The sequence below is a fragment of the Rattus norvegicus genome, chromosome 3, assembly GCF_036323735.1.
Source record: "Rattus norvegicus strain BN/NHsdMcwi chromosome 3, GRCr8, whole genome shotgun sequence".
NCBI classification, from domain to species: Eukaryota; Metazoa; Chordata; class Mammalia; order Rodentia; family Muridae; genus Rattus; species Rattus norvegicus.
The window spans coordinates 172,299,249-172,319,419 of NC_086021.1; the positions used below are offsets into that span (position 1 = coordinate 172,299,249).

The 20,171-nt window shown below is 50.3% G+C and overlaps 1 protein-coding gene across 8 annotated transcripts in view; it reads left to right on the plus strand.

The window, feature by feature from the left end:
- Positions 1-20,171, plus strand: part of Tox2 (TOX high mobility group box family member 2) — a 127,518-nt gene that overhangs the window by 26,531 nt on the left and 80,816 nt on the right. For 7 of the 8 annotated variants that reach the window (XM_006235578.5, NM_199392.2, XM_039105121.2 and 4 more), the window contains exon 2: positions 18,768-18,833. In XM_006235578.5, the coding sequence (XP_006235640.1) occupies positions 18,768-18,833 (66 nt within the window). Of the gene's footprint in view, positions 1-15,033; positions 16,884-18,767; positions 18,834-20,171 lie in introns of those variants that run through there. The other variant, XM_039105120.2, reaches the window with a different exon arrangement.

The following is a 20,171-nucleotide window of genomic DNA, read 5'->3' on the forward strand; positions in this document are numbered from 1 at the left end:
CCTTGTGAAGGTGGTCAGACTGGCCCCTGGGTAGCATAGATGTCCCAAGCCAGTACGGGTTTGGCTCCTTATTTCCTCTCCTACCCCTGTCTGTCCTTCTGAAACTTCCTCCACAGAGTCCAGTTTGACTAGCTGAAAGGGAATCCTACTGACACTGCCACCTGCTCACCACCTTCCTTGTGTGTAGCCTTCGGTGTGCTCTGCGAGCCACTTGTGATCTCTGAATAGTGATGGTTTCTCTGGCACAGGACGATATGCTCCAGTGGCCTTTGTTCACTGCTAATTCCTAGATGCCCCAAACAGGGTCTGGCACAAAGTGGATATTCAATAAATATTCTTTCAGTTCATGGAAACACCTGGGTATGAACATTGTCTACCAGGAGAGGCTCAAGCTGGGGTTTGGTGGGGTTTTAGGGGCTCATTGTCTTTGGACTCTGGTATCATGATTCTATTAGTCTCCATCAGAAGTCCCTGCTGGCCCTGAGGTGGCAGACATCTGGGTTCAGAGCAGGTCCTGGAAACCCATGTGGCACCTTGCAAAGGTTCAGTCTTGGAGTTGCTAATGAGTTTGACTTTGTCCATTTGCTTTTGGGTGAGTGTCTTGCGGTGTAATCCAGGTTGACTTCAAGCTCTCCCTTCTGCCCCAGCCCTCCATATGCTGGGATGACAGCCTTGACACCATGCCTGGCTCATGAGTTTGTCTTTGGGAATCCCAGCCCTCCCATGTCTCAGCTGTGTGGCCATCAGCTCTGCCGAGGTATTTCAGTCTCCTTGCCTGTTCAGTGAGTAACGTTCTGAGCTTGATCGAGTAATACTTTGCAGGATTGCGTATCAGCTCTGTGAAGCAGAGGGGTTGGTAAGTGGCTCCTTGTTAAAGCCACTCACTGAGTGTATTAATCAGCTTAGGCTGGGTTACGCCTCAGTAACAAGCAGACCCAATCCTCAGTCATTTATCACAAGGATAAATTATTTACCATTTAGTATTGTATTCCATTACCCTTTCTCAGCCCCCCCCCAGTCCTTCCCCATCTCAGCGAGTGGGAAGGTGTATTTCTGGGCCTCCTGAATGTTCCATGGCAATCAGCAGATAATTAGGTCTTCAGTTCTGCTCCTCAGAGTCACCTAGGGTTAAGGTTAGTCTCATCTCCCTCTAGAGACCTGCTGCTCCTTCAGAGCCAGCCTGGAGCTCCCCCGTTTGCTGCTCTGCACTTCCACAAGAAAAGACCATTTGTTTCTTCTCCTAGACCATTGGTATAACCAGCACCATCACATGGTGGACAAATCCAGGGTTCCCATGCTGAGAGAGGAGGAAAGGAAGTCCATGATGGTGGGCTGTCCCCAGGCAGAGTTAACCTTCAGCCTGAGGGAACTTACCCAGTGCTGGCTGAAAGAAAACCTTAATACATCCATGTCCTAATCCCTGAGACCTGACTGTTATCCCCTGTGGCAAGTCAAGACAAAGATGCCAAGTTGAGGGCATTGTCCTGGGTTCCCCGGTGATCCAGAGTCACATGAGGTAACTGTTAAAAGGGATGTAGCAGGGATCTGAGACTGTATGTGATCCCAGAAGAGAAGGGGTTAAGCTGGTGTGCTTTGAAGGTGATGAAAGGGGTCACAGGCCAAGGGAGGGATACAGGTGGCCACTGGAAACCCCCTTCCCCCACTCCTCTATACCCCCCTCCCCCCGAATCTCTGGAGCTTCTCCCCGACATGGTCTGAAGTCTGGAGAGATAAACTCGAAACTTCTGGCTTCCAGAGCTGTGAGAGAATAAATTGTGGTGGTTTTTCGTTGTTGTTTGTTTGTTTGTTTGTCGCCGTTTCTTATTTTGTTTTGCTTTGGTCGGTTTGTAGGTTTGGTGGTGCCCGGGATAGAACCCAGGGCCTTGTATATACCTCTGAGCCTCAGGCAGTCTGTGTGGTTTTACATGTGCCTGTTCACAGTGATTTGTTTGTGCAGCCACGAGGAGCTAATGTATCACTTCAAATCGAAAAGTACCAGCCAATGCCAAGGCCTAGAAGCCTCCACCGCTCTGAAAGATCGGCTCTTTTGCCCTCACAGGTCTGTGTCCCCTGCTCTGCCTGGCGTTTAAGCCTCTTGGGGGAATATATGGTGAAAGATGACAGTCAGAACACGTTCAGAGCCCAGGTCAGCTACTCAGAGACTGTGAGGATGCTTCTGTATCTTTCTGGCTTAGTCCCCACCTGCAGAGTGAGCATCGGGGCGAACGGTCCCCCAGCAAGGGACTGTCCCCCCCAGCAAGGGAGACTAACATAAATATAATGGCACTTGATTCAGCTCAAACCTCCTTTATCTGAAACCTCTGATGGGCAGAGGGAGCAACAGGCCTCTGTGAGCAAACCTCATTTTGCAAATATACTGCCGGCTTGTTTGGCCCTCAAACCTGGCCTGACAGCCACACGGCTCAACTCTGCGTAATACCCCCTTGTGTAAATATTCCCCTCCCAGTTCCACAGCACAGATGCATTTGGCAGCATGTGTCACACCTCGCTGTTGCTTTTCTGGAAGCTGACCAAGCACAATCAGGTTTCTGGATGGCATGGGTTCTGGTTGTGCCCTGTTCCCTGCAGCCCTGCAGTGCCTAGAACTTCACCACCACCACCACCACCACCACCACCACCCCATTTTCCCAGTAACCCACCTCCCTCTCACCTGGAGCTAAGTTATGTTGTTAGTTTAGGGCAGAGTTTAAAACTTGAAGCAGGAAGAGCCCACACAAGCAAACATTTCTGCTATGAATTTCAAAGGAAAATATCCCTTTCTTTTGCTTTGTCAGAAAAAGAAATCGAAAGGAAGTGTGTGACCAAGGAAAGGAAATTAGGGTTTGCCACCATGAGTCACCTCTTTTCTGGCTTCTGAGGAGGCCCTTTACCCTTGCTCATTCACCCCCGAGCTCCTCCTCGCTACCAGATTCTGTGGAACGCTGGGGCTGTGGTGATTTTGTGCTGGCTACAGACTTCACGTTCTGGCTATCGGTGTACGCTTCTCCTTGGAAGTCACAGCTGAACTTTTCATTTAATGAGGCTGCTTCTTCTACTGCTGCTGGAGCATACGTGCGTGCGTGCATGCGTGCGTGCCTGCGTGCGTGCGCGCGCGCGCGCGCATGCGCCCTGGAAGGCTCCCCACCACATCTTTTCAGACAGGGTCTCTCAGGGAACTGGCGCTCACAGTTTAGCAAGGCTGGCGAGGGAGCTCCAGAGATCTGCCTGCATCCTTCTCCCCAGACCTGGGATTACAGGCATGCACTGCCACAGCCAGCGTTTTATGTGGCTTCTAGGCATCAAACTCAGGTCCTCATGCTTCTAAGCGCTTTGCCAAGCCACGGAGCCATCCTCCAGCCTCTGCTTACTGCTGCTTTATCCAGGGTTTCTTTTGTGTAAAGCAGAGTCTTCTCTTGGCTGCGCCTAGGGCGGAGGCTACTTCTGCTTGTTCACAGGCAGGCTCTTCTCTCCTCCAGACCATTCACAGCTCAGATGCTGGCTCTGTGTGTCCCTTCTCCCATTACGTCACTGTTGCTCCTTTCTCCCGGCTTTTCTGTCTCCATGCACTCCTGCAAGGAAGGAATGGCTTCAAATATGGATCAGAGTCTCGGGTACTGTCCCCTGCTGTCTGACCAACTTGGCGACCACCATATTTCTTTCCAGTCAGCTAAAGATATTTTGTGTGTGATGTAAAATATGCTAGCTCCTCACTTACCAGTTTGGGTCACGTGTGTTCCTTCATTGGTGTCGAATCAGGCATACGCTCTCGCCAGACACCTATTTCTTGGAATGTTGCCTGTCAGGTGACTTTCCTGTTTGAATCTCACATCTTTTTGTCTCTCGTCATCTTGCTCTCCGTTGAAGGTGACGGAGCCATTTCTACCTCGTATATATTAACAGTCTCATGGTTGGTGCTGATATTTCCTTAGTCTGATGTGCTTTTCATTCCGGTTTTATTATGCTTCCTTCCACAGAAGATATTAATGCGTGTGTATTTGAGCCTGTCAATCTCTTCCTCCGTGATTGCTTCAAGGGCTGAGGAAGCCGCCCCGCCTCTGTGGATCTGATAAACATTGTGTTCTCCTCTCTGATTGTTTCCCTCCAATGTAGCTTTGTGTACTTAACATTTAACCCGCCTGGCAGTGCTTGAGGTTGGTGGCTTGCTGTGGTCTGCTTCAATGTACCCATAACAGGACGAGACTGATGTCTTGTGTTTATTCAATAATTTGTCTTTATCTCTTTGTTTCCAAAAGGAAAGACAAAATAAAGTAGCAATCCTGAGCGCGACTTTTAGCAGTTAAGAGTTGGTCCAGTTGTGTGACCCTGCAACTTGCAGATGACGGGCTGCTTGTTTGCTCCTCTGAGGAATGTGATATTGCCATCTCACTCCCAGGGCTGTTGCAAAGGTCATTCCATGCTTCCTGGCACAGAGGGGATGCCCTCTATGCCTGGTGTCTCCTCATCTGATTGAGGTTAACATTACAGATTTGTTCCTCTGTTTTAAAATCACTGTCTGGGGACTGGGGAGATGGTTCATGGTTCAGCTGACAGAGTGCTTGGCATGCGATCATGAGGTCCTGAGTTCAGATCCTCAGCACCTATTTAAAAAAATAGGTGTGTTGGTCCACACCTGTGACTCTGGCATTGAAGAGACAGAGACGGGGGTTCCTGGGGCTCTCTGGCAACCTAGCCAAGCCATGGTTTCAGTGGCAGTCTTTGCCTCAAACACTAAGGTAGGAGGCAGTTATGGAAGACACATCCACCCCACAATGCACACACAAACACGAGTACATGCATATTTGCATGCATGTACACACACACACAAACACACACACACACACTTTGCTCTTTTTAAATTTTTTAAGATTTACTTTATTTTACATGTACGAGTGTCTTGCCTATGTATATCACATATGTGCTGGTCCCTCCAGAGGTCATGGAATCGGGTCCCCACACATGTTCTCTCATGTGTGTCTCATGTGTGTCACTACCACCTTGGCTTTATAAGCTGCTCTTCCAAATGTCTTATCCTCCCACCAAACTGTGCTCCTTGTTGCTCTTCTGTGAATATTTCAGAAGCTCTCCTCATGGTTCTCCTTGGAGATTGTTGGTCTCCGCCTCTCCCATTTTGGACTGGAAACCACCTCAGTGACTTGGAGATAGCCATCTTTCCCTAACACACATGAACATACGAACACACACACACACACACACACACACACACACACACACACACACATACATGCACACCAAGTTTTTCACCTCACCCCACCCCAAGTGGTCTATCTTTGGCTCACTCCGTCTCTCTACCTGACAGGTGTATATCACTTGCGTTTCTGTGGCCAGACCTCGGCATGGTGCCTCCTTATTTCTAAGAGTCAGCATGTCCTGAGAGCCCTGAGCTCCCCTGGAGATCCATTTTGTATTTCAGGTGCCCCTTAGAGCCGCACTTGGCTTATAATGTCCAAGTGCTCAAGTCAAGAATGGGCCATATCTGGATCATTCTGGAGGCACACACGGGCTCAGGGGGGATCCACCAGTGTGCTGGTGGTAACTCTTCATGTGATAATGCCAGTAGCCGTGGGACACCTACCAGCCTTACCCTTGGTTTACCCAGTGGAATGCAGAGAAGTGTGAAGTGTGACCAGCCTTCACATCTTGTGATTTCAACAAAGCCGAGTGGTGTGGTTGTGAAGAGAGATCAGAGTAACTGCTAGGTGTAGCTTATGCTATAGAGGGCAGTTTATAACTCTGTTTTCTAAGGGAGAAAAGGCCCCAGTCTCCAGCCCCATGGCTTCCTTGGGGCTCTAGGAAATACCAGGGGCATAAGGGTTCGGTGGTGAAGAACAGAGGAGTGGCCCCCAGCCTGGAAAGCTGCCTGTGCAAAGGGGATAGTTTATTTATGACAGGGTCTGACTATGTAGCCCCAGCTGCCCTTGAACTCAGATCCTCCTGCCTCAGGCTTTCTAATGATAGCATTGCTGCTGTGTGCTACCATGCCTGCTTCCACCCCCATTTTACAGGGGAGGAATCTGAGGTTAGGAGAGCCAAGATCTTCGCTCATAGCCACACAGCAGTCAAGTGAAGAGCCTGGACTTGAACCTGGATCTGTAGGCTTTTAGAGATGCAGCCAATATCCTCTCTAGCTGGGGACAGTCCAAAGGCAGAGAGAGAGAGCGACACTTAGATGTCTATCAGCAGTGTTTACAAACATGCCGTCCTCTGTGGGTACTGGATAGAGAGGGGTGAGCCTGGGACTTTGCATTTGCTGTCTTTGGGGTTAGATGTACAAGTGGCAGGTTCAGGTGTCCCAGAAAAGCCTTTCTAGGTCAAATTACAATTTCAAAGGACTTTCTCCCTCTCTCTTTTTAAAACCACCCTGCGATCCAACACTCGGCACTGTCTGTCGTTGACATATTTCCCTTCCAACAACGCCACCCCTTTGTGGCATGATTGAAGGGCTTGTTTTGCAGCACTGGGCAGAAAATATCTTCCAGATCATCTGCCGCTCATTGTCTCGGCTCCCCTCCCCCACCCCTGCAGTGTCCCATCCGACACAGGGCTCTTGTGGCTTTTAGTTAATTGTCTCTGGCAAGAATCTGTTCTGGGACTTGTTCCCAACCGCACAGAAGATAGATCATTGTCAGGCACAAATATTGGCTGTTCTGGGCTCGAGGCTGCTAACCACAGCCGGCCTCTGGGGAACGACAGGGCAAGAGCACAGAAAAGGCTTAACCTGGTCATTGGAGCATGGGCTCTGAGTTCAAACCATGTATTTCTGATTGCCTAGCTGTGCCGTCTCGGACAAGCATGTTCATCTCCTTAGACCGCAGCTCCTCTCCTGTGGAATGGCAGCCTGGATGATGGTTTCAGAAGTTCACATGACTTACTGTGGGCACACATGTCCATGCGGCAAGCTCTGTCATTGTGCAGGTTACTTAACGTGAGCCCATGATCTGCCCAGTCCTTCTCCAAGACTGAGACATTCACCCTGCCTGTTCCTGCCTCACAGTCCGGCCTCACCCAGGGAATGGCTTTGGTGAAGGAGGAAGCCTGGATCTGATAGCTAGCCCACTTATAAACACAGCCTTTGGCTCCCTGCTCTGATTTTGGGACATCTTCTCAAGGCTATCTTGGCTCCTTGGGATAGACCGCACATGTCCCACTACACTGTCCTTCTTCCTGGCTTCCCTGAAGCACTCTACAGTGAGCTTCCACCTGTAGCTGGGCCCTAGATGTTGAACAAACTCTGGCTTTTAGTATAAGATCTATGCTTGTGTGTGTGTGTGTGTGTGTGTGTGTGTGTGTGTGTGTGTGTGTGTGTGTACACACGCGTGCGTGCACTCATGCATGTGGGCATGTGTGCATGGGGGGAAGGTCTTTAGGGACCTTGTCACGCTGACGTCCAGTGTCTGAATGTGTACCACTTGGGTACCTCTGCACCTCTACCTGCCTGGCGGTCCCTGGCAGCCCTGCAAGGACAGAGCCCCAGTTTTCAGCCCTCCTCAGAGTAGAAGGAGAAGGCAACTTAAGGGGCTACCAAAGGGCCTAGAGAGTTTGTTTAGCATTTCCAGACACAGAGAAAGACACAGAGAAAGCAGAAGACCTTGTCTGTAGCCACAGTGAACTGGTAACTCCCTGTTTTCCTTGGAGGAAGTCACCTGCAGTAGGAAGTTGGTCCTAGGTACTTCTGACACTCTGGTCCAATAAATATCTTACTTTATAGATGTCCTCAGCAAGTGGGGGCAGCCAGTCTGGCCTAGGCATGGCTTCTGGAGGGACAGTGTAGAAGTTGTCTAGGCACCAGCTGTGTAGATAAAATAAAAAGGGAGCTGCTGTGAAGATACAGTCCCGGAATGCAGAGAGCTGGGGCCATACTGAAGCCTGAGCCACCTTAGGGCTGAAGAGGGCTATGGGCGGGTTTGCTTGTAGCAGGAGCCTGGGCTGGATGGTGAGTCCAGGCTGGGTGGTTGGGCCGGGTGGCAGATGGTCAAGTGCTTTGAGTTCTGTTTCAAGTATTTGACTCTTAGTGGACGTGGTGGGGTGGTGTATATCTATAGTCCTAGCACTTGGGATGTTGAGGCAGAAGGATTGTTGTGAGTTCGAGGCCAGCATGGACTGCATCAAAAGACCCTGTCTAGAAACGAAGAAACAACAAAAAGCTGGAGTCTTTCAGGAGCTGGTGTCTTGAGTGAAGGGGGCGGAGCTGAGTGAAGGAGGCGGGGCTGGTGCTGAGGAGCATGGGTACCAGCGGCTCTGTGGGGCATGGGCGAGACAGGGTTGGGGGAATCCCGATTTTCCTTTCTCCCCATCCCCAGCGAGGCTCATTGCCATTGGCCTAGGCTGGACCAGGGGGATGCTAGGAACACACACAGCTGGGACCAGATGAGCACACATATGTTAGGATTCTCATGGAGGGTCCAGGCAGAAGGCCACAAAGTCATGAGCCCAATCTGATGGGTTCCCAGCCCTGCCCCTTGGCCAACCTCATCTGGCCCACGCCCTGACCTACTTCCCAACCCTGGCCCCCCTGAAGCCGCAGCCAGGCCTGCAGCCCCCCTTGGCACCGTTCCCCCTCACAGCGGCCAAATGAAAATGTTTGTTGAAAACAACATGTGCATAATTAAAGCTTAATGAGCGCTTGTCTGTTTGGAATGTGCAATTAGATTTATAATCGGGGATGGGAGCGGGCTCCAAATGGCTTTAAATGGAGCCGAGAGAGAGGATAATTTTTGCCATAAATCTGCGGTAATGTACTCGATGTGCGAGTTACCAGAGGCAGCACCGGGCCACCATGCTGTACCGGTTGGGCAGCTGCAGCTGACTGTGATGCTGTGGGGTACGACCTGTCAGTGACTTCGGAGGAGGCTTCTGTTAGATCTGGAGCAGCTACCTGCATGCTGAGAGACCTGTAATTGGGACCTAATGCTGAGTCTACTGCTCCCGCCCCAGGATGGCCTGGCCAGGCAAGGCCCCTCAGGGCAACTCACCCTGTCCTGAAAGTGGCATCGAGGAGAGCCCTGGGATACAGCATGGTCCTCAACTTTGTTTCCTGCCGTGTGCCCCAGAACTCAGAGCACGTCACAAGGCTTCAGTGAGCGTTTGCTGGATGAACGAATGAATGAATGATGAATGGCTCTATGTCAGGTTCTTGCCTCTTGCAAGTCTCTCTGTGTGAGCCTCAGTCTCCCCATATTAACACAGAGAAATGGATTTGGCCATTGCTGATGCTAAGTTAGCCCTGTCCAGAGCCCTGCTCTGGGTAGGTGGTGGCTGGGCCAGAATCTAGGTCAGCCTGGTCAAGTAGGAAAGGAATGCAAGTGGGGCTGGGTTTAAACTCCGCTGCAAAGCGTCTGGGCAGCATGTAGGAGACCCTGGGCTCAATCCCCCATGCGAGGGAAGCAGAAACAGATAGGTCATAAAACAAACCACATAATGGAATTTTGAATATCTTTGAAGCCACCACATGCTAAGGAAGTAAAAGGAGACAGGCAAAATAACTTTAGGTATCTTCTGGTGACCTAGGTCAGCTAAAGGACCGTTTTTATGTAAAATCAATATAACATTATTTATGTTGTTATATTGATTGTTGGACATTTTTGATGTTCTTATGCCTTTGAGATCTGGTATATATTAAATACTCAAATACCTTGGTGTGGGCAAACCACATTTCTAGGAGGCTGGCGCAGAGGGCAAGTGTCCCCATCTGTGAGGTAGAGATGGGAACCACCTTCCAGAGGAGCCTGGCATCTGGTGGCACTCGTATGTGACTACCGTGGTGACTTGTAGCCACCACGATACATCTTGATGATTTCTATTGACTGAAACAAATGTTACTAACTTCTGTGGGCATTGGAAACAAGGTTCCTCCCAGGGCACAGAGCTGCCGGCTTGCCCAGGAGGCCATTCCTAGACGTTATAGCCAAGACTACCTCTCCTCATGAGTCAAGAAACCTTCAGGCTGAGGCTGATGAGGTCACCTTCTCTGGGCCACACAGCCTGCGTGAAGTTGAGGTGGGAAAGCAGTGTGAACTTTTTCCCCCTAAGACTTCTTTATATTAATTAGTATTAATGATATGCAATAATGCGATATTGATGATGCATAATGAGTCACAGGATGACATTTTCATAAGCATACACGTGTATTTGATCATGTTGGCCCCCCACTACTCCTGCATCTTTCTTCTCTCCTTCCAGGCCTTTTTTCCCCCTTTCTGGTGAACTGAGGAGTTTAATTAGGGTCATGGAAAACAAGCTTTTCCATAGCCTAGACTTCAGACTCAGTCTGGGTATCGTAGCTGTGTGAGCTTAAGCAAAGCCCCTAATCTCTGTGGACCTCAGTTAGAGTGTTGGGTTTCCAGGTTGGGCACCATAAGAATATCCAGCACTGTGCAGAGCTGGGGCACCCATCAGGAGGCAGGCATCGATAGAGGGAAATTGATGATTGATGTTTCAAGAGCAAAACATGTGGTTATGGGGGGGGGAATCACCTCATAGCCAGCCTTTCTCACAGTTTTATGTCAGTTTGTACGCTGCAGGCAGAGTTTGGGGCACTTTTTCCATGCTTAGACTTTGGGTGTGTGGCCCTCCACAGAACTCGACTGTGTGGTTGGGCTAGAGGCCTCCATAGCTTTCCCTGAACCACAAGATAAGGTTCCAAGCAGTTTTCATGATTTTACTTGTTTAATCCCAGTGCTAGCCATACCCACTTTCCAGATGAGGAACGGGAGACACAGACACCGGTTAAAAGTAAATATCGAGAGAGGGTGGAGAATGCAGTCTGCCCTGCATTTGAACCCTGGCAGCCTGGCATCTGTGTCTGGATGAACTATAACTGGGCTTCTCCATGCGGTGTTGGGCCTGAATTTGCTCAAACCCGAGGGTTCCCTTAGTTAGGCCAATTCTGATCCTTCCCCCATCTGCAAATGTCCCCTTGCCCGTCCGCTGAGTCTTCCACGTGATGCCCGGCTCTCTGCAGAGCCCAGATCACAGCTGACTTACTCTTGCTGCTGCCGACCGACCGAGCTCGACTTTGTCTGTGCAGACCAAGCATTGTGCTGCAGGCCCGGCAGGAACAGAGAACTGCTTTGAGCTTTTCTCTTCAGATCGCTGCAGGCACAGTACTCGGTGCCTTGCGACTGGCTGGGCTGAGGGCTGTGCATCCTTCCCCTTTGACCTGTGTCTCTGTGCAGAGCAGAGGATCAGCAGTTTCTTCACAGTTGCTGCTTTGGTAGCTGGGCTTAAGGCCAGGGTTAAAAGCACTGGCTAGGTCTGGGCAAGCTTCCAACTGCCCTGAATCTCACTTAGTTCATCTCTATAGTGGGGCTGCTTGTGGCAGCCTTGCTATCTCTAGGGGGTTCTAATGAGATGCCCAGGCATCGATCCGGGTCTGGAAAGCTGGTCCCTGGCGCATGCTCACAGCAATCTGGATGCCATGTTCCTGCCTAAGTGTCTCTGTTGAGAAGCCATCCTCACTGCTTCTCTTCCCCTGCTAACCCTGTCCTGGTAACTGTCATGGCGGTCGAAGAAAACGTCATTGCTTGAGGGTGCAGTGAGAACTGTGTTCACTGCCTTACTTCAGAGTTACAAGTCAAGCTGCGGCTGGTACTTACGCTCAGGGAAGCATGGAGGCCTGGACTGAGATCTGCAGAACGAGGACCTGTTTGGGCTAGCTCCATGACCCAGCTGTGGCCACGAGGCTGTTGAAGTAGGACATTATTGGTCACTTGGCTTTCACAGGCTGGCCATTGCAGAGTGGTCCCTGCCAGGTCAGGATGGGCTGTGAACTGGTCTGTGGTCCTCTGTTATGGCTTACAGCTGGGCTAAGGGGATGGCTGTTTGTCATCGGAATGGCTGGAAAAAGACCAGACGGCTAAGAGCCATCACTTTCACACTGGACTGATGGGCTGGAGGGCAGGATCTTCCCGTGATTTCTGGTTTCTTGTTCGCAGAAGGATCATCAGCTCCAGACCTTTGGGGGCTGCTCTGAAGTACACAGTAGAGGATTAGGAACTCATTGTTGGTACTTGATACCATGGCCCTGGATGGCTTCACTTGGCTTCAAACACTTAAACCGGGACCAAGAATAGGAGAAGGGCAGTTATGGAAGCAATGGAGGTCAAAGAGAAGGATCTGACCACGAACTGGAGGGAAGCGCTGAGCTTTTCCAGACTGAAGGGACGGGAACCAGAATGGGTGAGACATAAATAACTAGGGAAGACCGTGAGAGTCAGAGGCATGCCGGATGGCCTCAGCTTTTCAATGACATAGGGGACAAGGTCATCAGTGAGCTTCGGGGTTCAGACTGATAAAGGGATATGAATGAGCTTGTAATTACCAAGTTAGACAGCAGTTATTAACCAACTGTCAGAAGTAGCTAGCATTTTAAAACACTGTATTATAGATATCGACTGCTGTTGGATATCTGATTACTACTGGATATCTGATAACAGGTACCAGAATTGTCATGAGGTAGAAATAGCCACTCTTTTCTGTAGTCTGTGCATGCGCGTGTGCATGCTCAAACACACAGGGGGACATATGTTTGTACAGGTGCATAGGCGCATATGTATGTGTGTGCACATGGAGTCTTCCTCCGATGACTCTCCATTTTATCCTCTGAGGCAGGATCTTTGGACCCAGAGCTCACCGCTTTGGCTAGTCTCACTAGCCAGCTTTCTCTGAAATCCCCTGCCTCCGCCTTCCAAACATGGGAGTCACAGGTGGACTTCCTCACTAGTTTAGCATCTACGGAATTTGCTTTGGTTCTGTGGCTCTGACCTCTGGCCCCTACACTTGTGTGGCAACTGCTTTATCTGCTGAGACGTTTCCCCAGCCCTGGCTGCTGTTTTAGAAGTAAGGGCACCGAGAGCATGAGAAGTGAGGTCCAAGGTCACCCAGCTGGTACACAGGGGAAGCAGTGCTTAGATTCCCAAATCTCTACCAACACCAAAGCTGTCACAGCTGAAAGGAACTAGGCCCAAAGCGGACCTCACCTAAATGGGGGCTTTCGGGTGGACTCAAAAGTGTGAATTTTTTAGTGTAGGATCATAGGGTGGAGCAGGTTGCCAGATTGCCTTCAAAGAAACAGAAATGAGAAAGAATTGGAATTCAAGAGGCAGAGAAATGAAGAAGAGAGTGTTCAGGCTGACGATGAGGTAGGGTCAAGGCAACAGACACCAGAGGGCCTCCACAGCATGGGCAGTATGGTGTGTGTGTGTGTGTATGAGTGTGTGTGTGTGTGTGTATGAGTGTGTGTGTGTGTATGAGTGTGTGTGTTTGAGTGTGTGTGTGTGTATGAGTGTGTGTGTATGAGTGTGTGTGTGTGTGTGTGCGCGCGCGTGTGCATAGACTAAGCAGAGTGCTTCTGTGGGTGATCAGATTGGGGAAGATTGTGTCAGAGTTCCCCAGGGATATCGAGCTGGGCCCGTGTCACCAAAGTAGTGATATCTGTTACGGTTAGAGAATGCTAGAGGAAGAGTCAGCCCACGCCCACGAGGTCAGTGTGGAGTGCTCGTGGGACAAATGGGAATACGAGTTAGGAGAAGCTGTACGTTGGCATTTGGGGTGACTTGGCTAAAGACAGGTGCCCGAGAGGTGGTGACATACAGCAGCTATGAGGATGTAATCTTGTTCTGGGAAAGGACAAAGGGAAGAGGGAATTCCAGACCCACTTACCAACCCTCCACCAATCCACTCACGCGTTGAGCCTATTTCCTCCCAGGCACCCACCCACATCTCATGCATCCTATACTCCCACCCCCACCCGTTCATTTTCCTTGTCTGCCATCCCCTCATCTTCATACCTGCCCTTTCACACTCAGCCATTTGATCGTATCCACTCATGCATCCTCTCCCTTTACTCGTCCACATACCCCAACCCCGTCTACCCATCAGTTCCTTCATCACACACACAGGCGGCATCCTTGTTATCCCTTCTCCTCATCAACATGAATAGGTTAACGTTGATTGTGTGCTGAGACCGTGTTATAAATATGCTAGCTAGCTATAATACATCATTAAAATGAGTTTCAACTGTTCTTAAATTACAACTATTAGAAAATGTAAATTATACACACGGCTCACACTTATGATTCACATTGTTTTCGTTGGGTAGCAGAATTTATGCTATCTGTCATCCATCTATGTCTCCTCATCTGTCTAGCCGCCCATTCGTCCATCCACCTATCCATCCATCGACCCATTGTTCACTCATCCAGCTACCTGTCCATCACTCTTTCATTACTCCGTACCAATCAGTCATCAAGCGATCTGTCTATCCATACATCTGTGGATCCACTCATCTTCTCAGCATTCTTTGGTTTCTTCATTTATCTATATCTATGCATGCACACATCTATTCATACCTACATGCATCCATGTATACATTCATCTATCCATCCTTTGTACAACCATACATTCATCCATACCTACATGCATCCACTTATACATATGTACATCCACCCATCCATCCATCCATCCATCCATCTTTCCATCCATCTGTCCTTCCATCCATCCACCCATCCATCCTTCCACCCATCCTTCCATCCTTCTGTCTGTCCGTCCGTCCATCCATCCATCCATCCTTCCGTCCGTCTGTCCATCCATCCATCCTTCCACCCATCCATCCATCCATATATACATATTTACTTGTTTGTCACTGCATGTAGCCATCCATCCATTAATCCACCATCTTTAAGTCCATGACTTAATCCATCATTCATTAGTTCCTGTGTCAATCCATCCATCACGTACCAGCCTGCCTCTACTGATCCACCCATGTATCCATCATCCATCCCCCATTCGTTTGTTCCTGCATCAATCCCCCGCTTTGTTTTCCTCCCTTCTCTCGTCTGCTCACTTCCCTTGTGTCTCCATCTCATAGCACATCTCTGTGAAAGAGAGATATTTTTATCTATCGTGAGTCAGAGGCAGTAGTCGGAAGAATGGGGAGACCAAGGCTTACACGGAAGGAACTTGCCTAAGGTGGGACAGATGGAGCTAGGCTCTGTCTCTATCAGATCAGGGATCCTCATTTCTCACGCAGGCTGCTTTTTCACTAGGTATCTTTTAAGATAAAAACAATCCTTCAGGGAAACATGATGTGCTTAGGTTTGGGGTGGGGGTGGCTATTGCAATAGAGGCCTAAGAGCTACTATCCCTGAGGCGACCACACAGTGTGGACCAAGTCAGCCCCTTTAGAAGCCTCTGGGAACCTATCCCTGGTGGCTGACATGAAAGGGTTATCCTTACACATTCGATATTTGCAAAAAAAAAAAAAAGTGGGTTCTTTCAGATTCCAAAACTCATTTCCATGACAAAACTCTTGAGAAGAGAAGATGAAGGGCCTGGCTTTTGCAGAACAATCTTCCAGCTGTAATGAGGGCTGAGGATGGCAGTGGGGAAGGGATTATAATTAGAATATGAAATGGGGAAAATTAATCTATTCCAGGCAACGGTAAGAGGATGTTCTGACGTCTCATAGCGGTTCTTAGGCTGTTGTCCCCCCCTGTGTTTCTTCTGCATGTTTTAAAGCACACAGAAGGTTGTGCAGTGTGAACAGTGACTCTTGGCGGAGGGTCGGGCAAATCGTGAGGTGTGCACAGAATTTCTGCCCAGGTGCTGTCACTACGTGTGCATCTCTGGGAACACAAAACATGTGCTTGTGTTCACGCGTACGTGAGTTCCACCAAACACTTGCAGGTGCGTGGTGTGTTTCTGCATCTGGCACCCCCTCCTGTCTTGTGTGTGTCTTGGCGACTATGGGCCAGTTTCCCACAGTCTGAGAATGTACCCTGTACTTGTGCTCTGTGATCGTGGAGACAAGACCTGTGGGACCGAGGACCACACAAAGCCGGGTTTGTGGCATATGTGTGGTCTGTACTCTTGGCTCACTTCGGCATGTCCTGGACAGGGGTGAGAGTGTGAATGTTTTCCATTTTGTCTGTGAGCGCATGAACACGGGAAGGAAGGTGGCCCTGTTCTCTCTGAGGGAAGGGGTAGTTCTGTGACCCTTTCCTTAGCTTATTCAATCTTCCTCCAGAATGAATCCCCCACAAGGAGAAGAACAGGAAGAAGTCTCAGTCCTTTGTTCCTGGAGGCCAAGGAAGCAGAAACCCCCGCTCCCCAGCTCTTTGGATGACCCCCCTTCCCCCCTGGACCAAGGTCTCTTCCCAGTACAGATCTGACAGAGGTGGGCAGGCAGCCGGTGTCCCTCTGCCTTAGCCCCTGCTCACAGCTGTCCAGCCCAGCATACTCAGAACACGGTGAGGTGCCCAAGCCTCTCCAAACTGAGGCAGAGGGAACAGGCTGAGACTCTCAAGGAGCAGCCCACCAACCAAGTCCTTCCTCTAAGCCAGAGCAATCTTCACTCCGGACTGAGGCCCTCTTTCCTGCATGTCGCTGGAGTTGATGGACGCGTGGATGAGCGAATGGGTCTACTTGTGAGACTCTCTGGTGACCTCACAGGAGTTCACTGCCCTGAAACCTCATACCAAGCTCTCCGACAGGGCTTCCTGTCCAAGGCCGTCATCTACTGCTCACTCTGGGTGACTTTTACCTCTCCCGAGTCTCCAGCACACACATATCAAGCATCTGCTGTGTCTAGGACTCTGGGCTGTTGGTGACATGGAACGATCTAGAAAAGCCTTGGTCCCTGTTTACGGGGAGGTTGGAGCATGATTGGAAAGCAGGCAAAGCAAACAAGATGACACTTGTGTGGTCTCTCCCCCATTGGACGACCTACCCTCTCCTTGTGTATCCTAGGGTTTTAATGGGAGAGAGGATGCTGACTTCATTGGACCACTGAGATCCTGCGTAGAAATCATGTCACTCAGAATGATGCAGGCACATTCATTAGCATTTTTGTCACATGCCCACTATATGTATGTATGCATGTATGTATGTATGTGTGTGTATATATATATATACATATATATATATATGGTTTTTTTCCCTGCCTGCTATCTATATACTAGCCAGAGTTTCATAATATCTATTGCACAGAATTTGGGGGGACATCGTCCATTCTGGTCGTTTCTTGTCCCATGTTGTTACGTATTATTAGTTTATGCCACCCCGTTTAGCTGCCATTGTTGTAGAAAATGTCCCAGCTCCCTAGTTAAGCTCCTCCTCCACGACAGCTTGAGGTCCCAGATCTCTGGGCTCATCAGTGAGCAGTGCACATGGTAAGGGAAGGAGTGATAGAGAGGGCGAGAAGGTCACAGGCTGTGGGGAAGAGAGGAGGTGGCAGCAGGGGAGGCTGGCTGAGCCACAGAGGTGGGGCTTGCTTCCTGGAAGGCTGCTGTGCACAGTTCTGAGGGAAGGGCTTGGATAGACATCTGCTCGCCTGAGGGAGTGTGGAGTTCTGCATCATGCATCTGCACAACTGCGCCCGTGAAAATTAGCGCGGCAGAGAGAAACTCGCACCCCCGTGCAGTGACTGGTGCAGCCATGTTGAAATACGAAGGAGGGAGAATTCATCAGGCCATAGGCTCAGCTCATTGAGGGTCCATGCTGCCTTCTTACTGTGGCATTCTGGGGACTAGCAGAGGCAATTATGTCCTCATATAGAACACTTTCCAAGGTGTTTTCCTCAGAAAAACGAGGCACAAAACAATATACAGGGTGTTATAATTCGAAAGATGAAGTTAAGTATAGACATGTAGCCCTTGGCATGTACAACCCTCCAGATTCTTGTCCTGACCCAGCGGAGGCCATCTTGCTCAGAAGGCTGTGCTTCCTTGTGTCCCCTAAAGGCAGGCCACAGCAATGGCTGGTTGTTGCAGACAGTGGAAGGCCATCAACCCTGTTTCATGCTGAGACTGACCCTATGTGCCTGTGTGCAGATCACACCTCAGAGCCACCATGGGATGGAGCTGAAGTGAGTGTTCTCCTTCAGCTCTGGCCAATGTCCTTACAGGTTAACCCTCAGATCGCTCTCACTCAGAAGTGCATGCGTGCCTCAGTCTCTGCTCCTGGGGGAACGCTATCAAAACTCCGTGTTCCAGGAAAAGGGACGCTGGCGGCATGTGGAGAAAGCTGCTCCAGACTGTCCCAGGACAAGGGGACCACTGTCCTAGCTTCGGTTCACGGACGAGGAGTTTCAGAGGTTGAGACATTAGCTGAAGCTCGTACATTGGTAGCTGCTGCCAGGGCCCATGTTTCTCCCCCAGTGCCTGCTCCCCAAGGTGGGCAGTTCTTCCAGCATCCAGAAGTGGCAGATTCTCCAACACGGAGTTGTGTTCCCCCGTCAGTTTCCACCACACTCCTCATACCTGTGGCCCCAGGTAACCTTAGAGGCTAAAAGGAGTCTGAGGCAGAGACAAAGCCACTTAGGATAGGGAGATTGCAGAAGGCTTCTCTGAGGCAGGCTGCGGTTGATCCAAGGCAATGGACTTCAAGGTCCTTCCCTGGCACATGGGAGTCCGGCTTTAGCTGATGGCCTCAGTCACTTTGCATAGAAAAGTCATTTGGATGCTTTGAGGGGTGGGCAGCTCAGTGCCTGACAAGGCAGCCTGCTGTGACAGCCAACAATGGGCCAGCAGCAGAAGACACTGCCTGTCATTGTCCTGTGTGTGATTGATGGTCCTGACCAGGGCATTCAAGGGCCACTGAACAAGGGCCAGTGGCCCTGCTGGAATGGAGCCTTGGGCATCCTGGACTCCAATTCCCTTTGCCTCAGCACAGTCTTCTGACTTCCTCGGGCTACAGGTCTGATTCCCTCCAGGAACACTGTAATGAGAGCCGCTTCTCTCTCTTTGTTCTAGTTTGATGGTGACAGTGCCTACGTGGGGATGAGTGACGGAAATCCAGAGCTCCTGTCAACCAGCCAGGTGAGTGCCTGCCCCCATCCCTGAGGAGCTCTGAGCCTTGGGCTGGTAGAGCCAAGATGCTGCTGGTGTTGAGGTAGGAGGGCTGCAGTTGCCGGAGCCATAGGACATGGCCTAATACTATTCTCTCAACGTTCAAAATATCAGTTGAGGCCTTACAGAGGGACGGTCAAACCAGGACTACAAGGCCAGCTGTAAATGAAGGCCCCAGCTACCGATGGCTTACAGTGGGCGCCACTGAGAACTTAACACTCCAAGTGTGTGGCCTGCATTTCCTGTGCGAGGGATAGGTTTCACAACAGTGAGTTCTGGTGTCCCTTGGTCTCTGCCACTGCCTTCCTCCCACACAGCACTTGTGGGGACCCCTGGAGAGAGAATGTCTCCACACAGGTGAAGAGACTAACCCTCACACAGAATCAGTTATCTGAGGCCACTGAGGAGGCTTGTGGACAGAACCCAAAGGGCAGAGGGCAAAGTTTTCCTGGCAGGTCCTCTTCAGTGATCCAGACCTCTGGGGCCATAGACAGAAACAGATTTTCCACAGGAAAGAGAAAATTAACATTTCTCTCACCTGCGAGCATCCTCGAGACAGTCTATTACTCTAGACTGTGGCAACAGAGAGAATGGCTCTCCCAAGGCAGGAGAGCCGGCAGGATGCAGCAGCTAAAGATGCTGGATGGGGCCAAGGAGTTTCCCAGCTTCTGGGAACCGGAGGAGCTGGAGGCCAAGCCTGGCCCTGCTCTTGACCTCTGCCTCCCCCGCAAGCCATGAAGATAGGTTTACATTTTCTGGCTGCGGAAAACAAAAGCCCATTCAGTCCTAGGCATAGGCATAATGTACCTGATTCTGTGGCAGGTCCCATAGGGTCATAAATGAGTAAGATGCGGGCTTGTAGCCCATGGAGAGCTCTGCTAGTCCAGGTGGCAAGGATGCTGATCCTGGGGTGCCACGACCCACCCCTTCTCTGACCCGCCCCTATGTGAGCAATATGCTGCCATCGCAAAGCTGCCCTACAGACTGGAGAGATGGCTCAGTGGTTAAGAGCACCCGACTACTCTTCCAGAGGTCATGAGTTCCAATTCCCAGCAACCACATGGTGGCTCACAACCATCTGTAATGGGATCCGATGCCCTCTTCCGGTGTGTCTGAAGACAGCTACAGTGTACTGATAATAAATCAATAAATCTTTAAAACAAAACAAAAACGAAGCTACCTTATGTTGCCATATCGTGTGCCAGCCTGCAGGAATGATGAGCAGGACTCCAAGTCCTGGGGTGTCCCAGGGACAGTGCTTGGTTGTCCAGAACCAGCTTGTCATCCAAGGAGATCAGAGCTCACTCT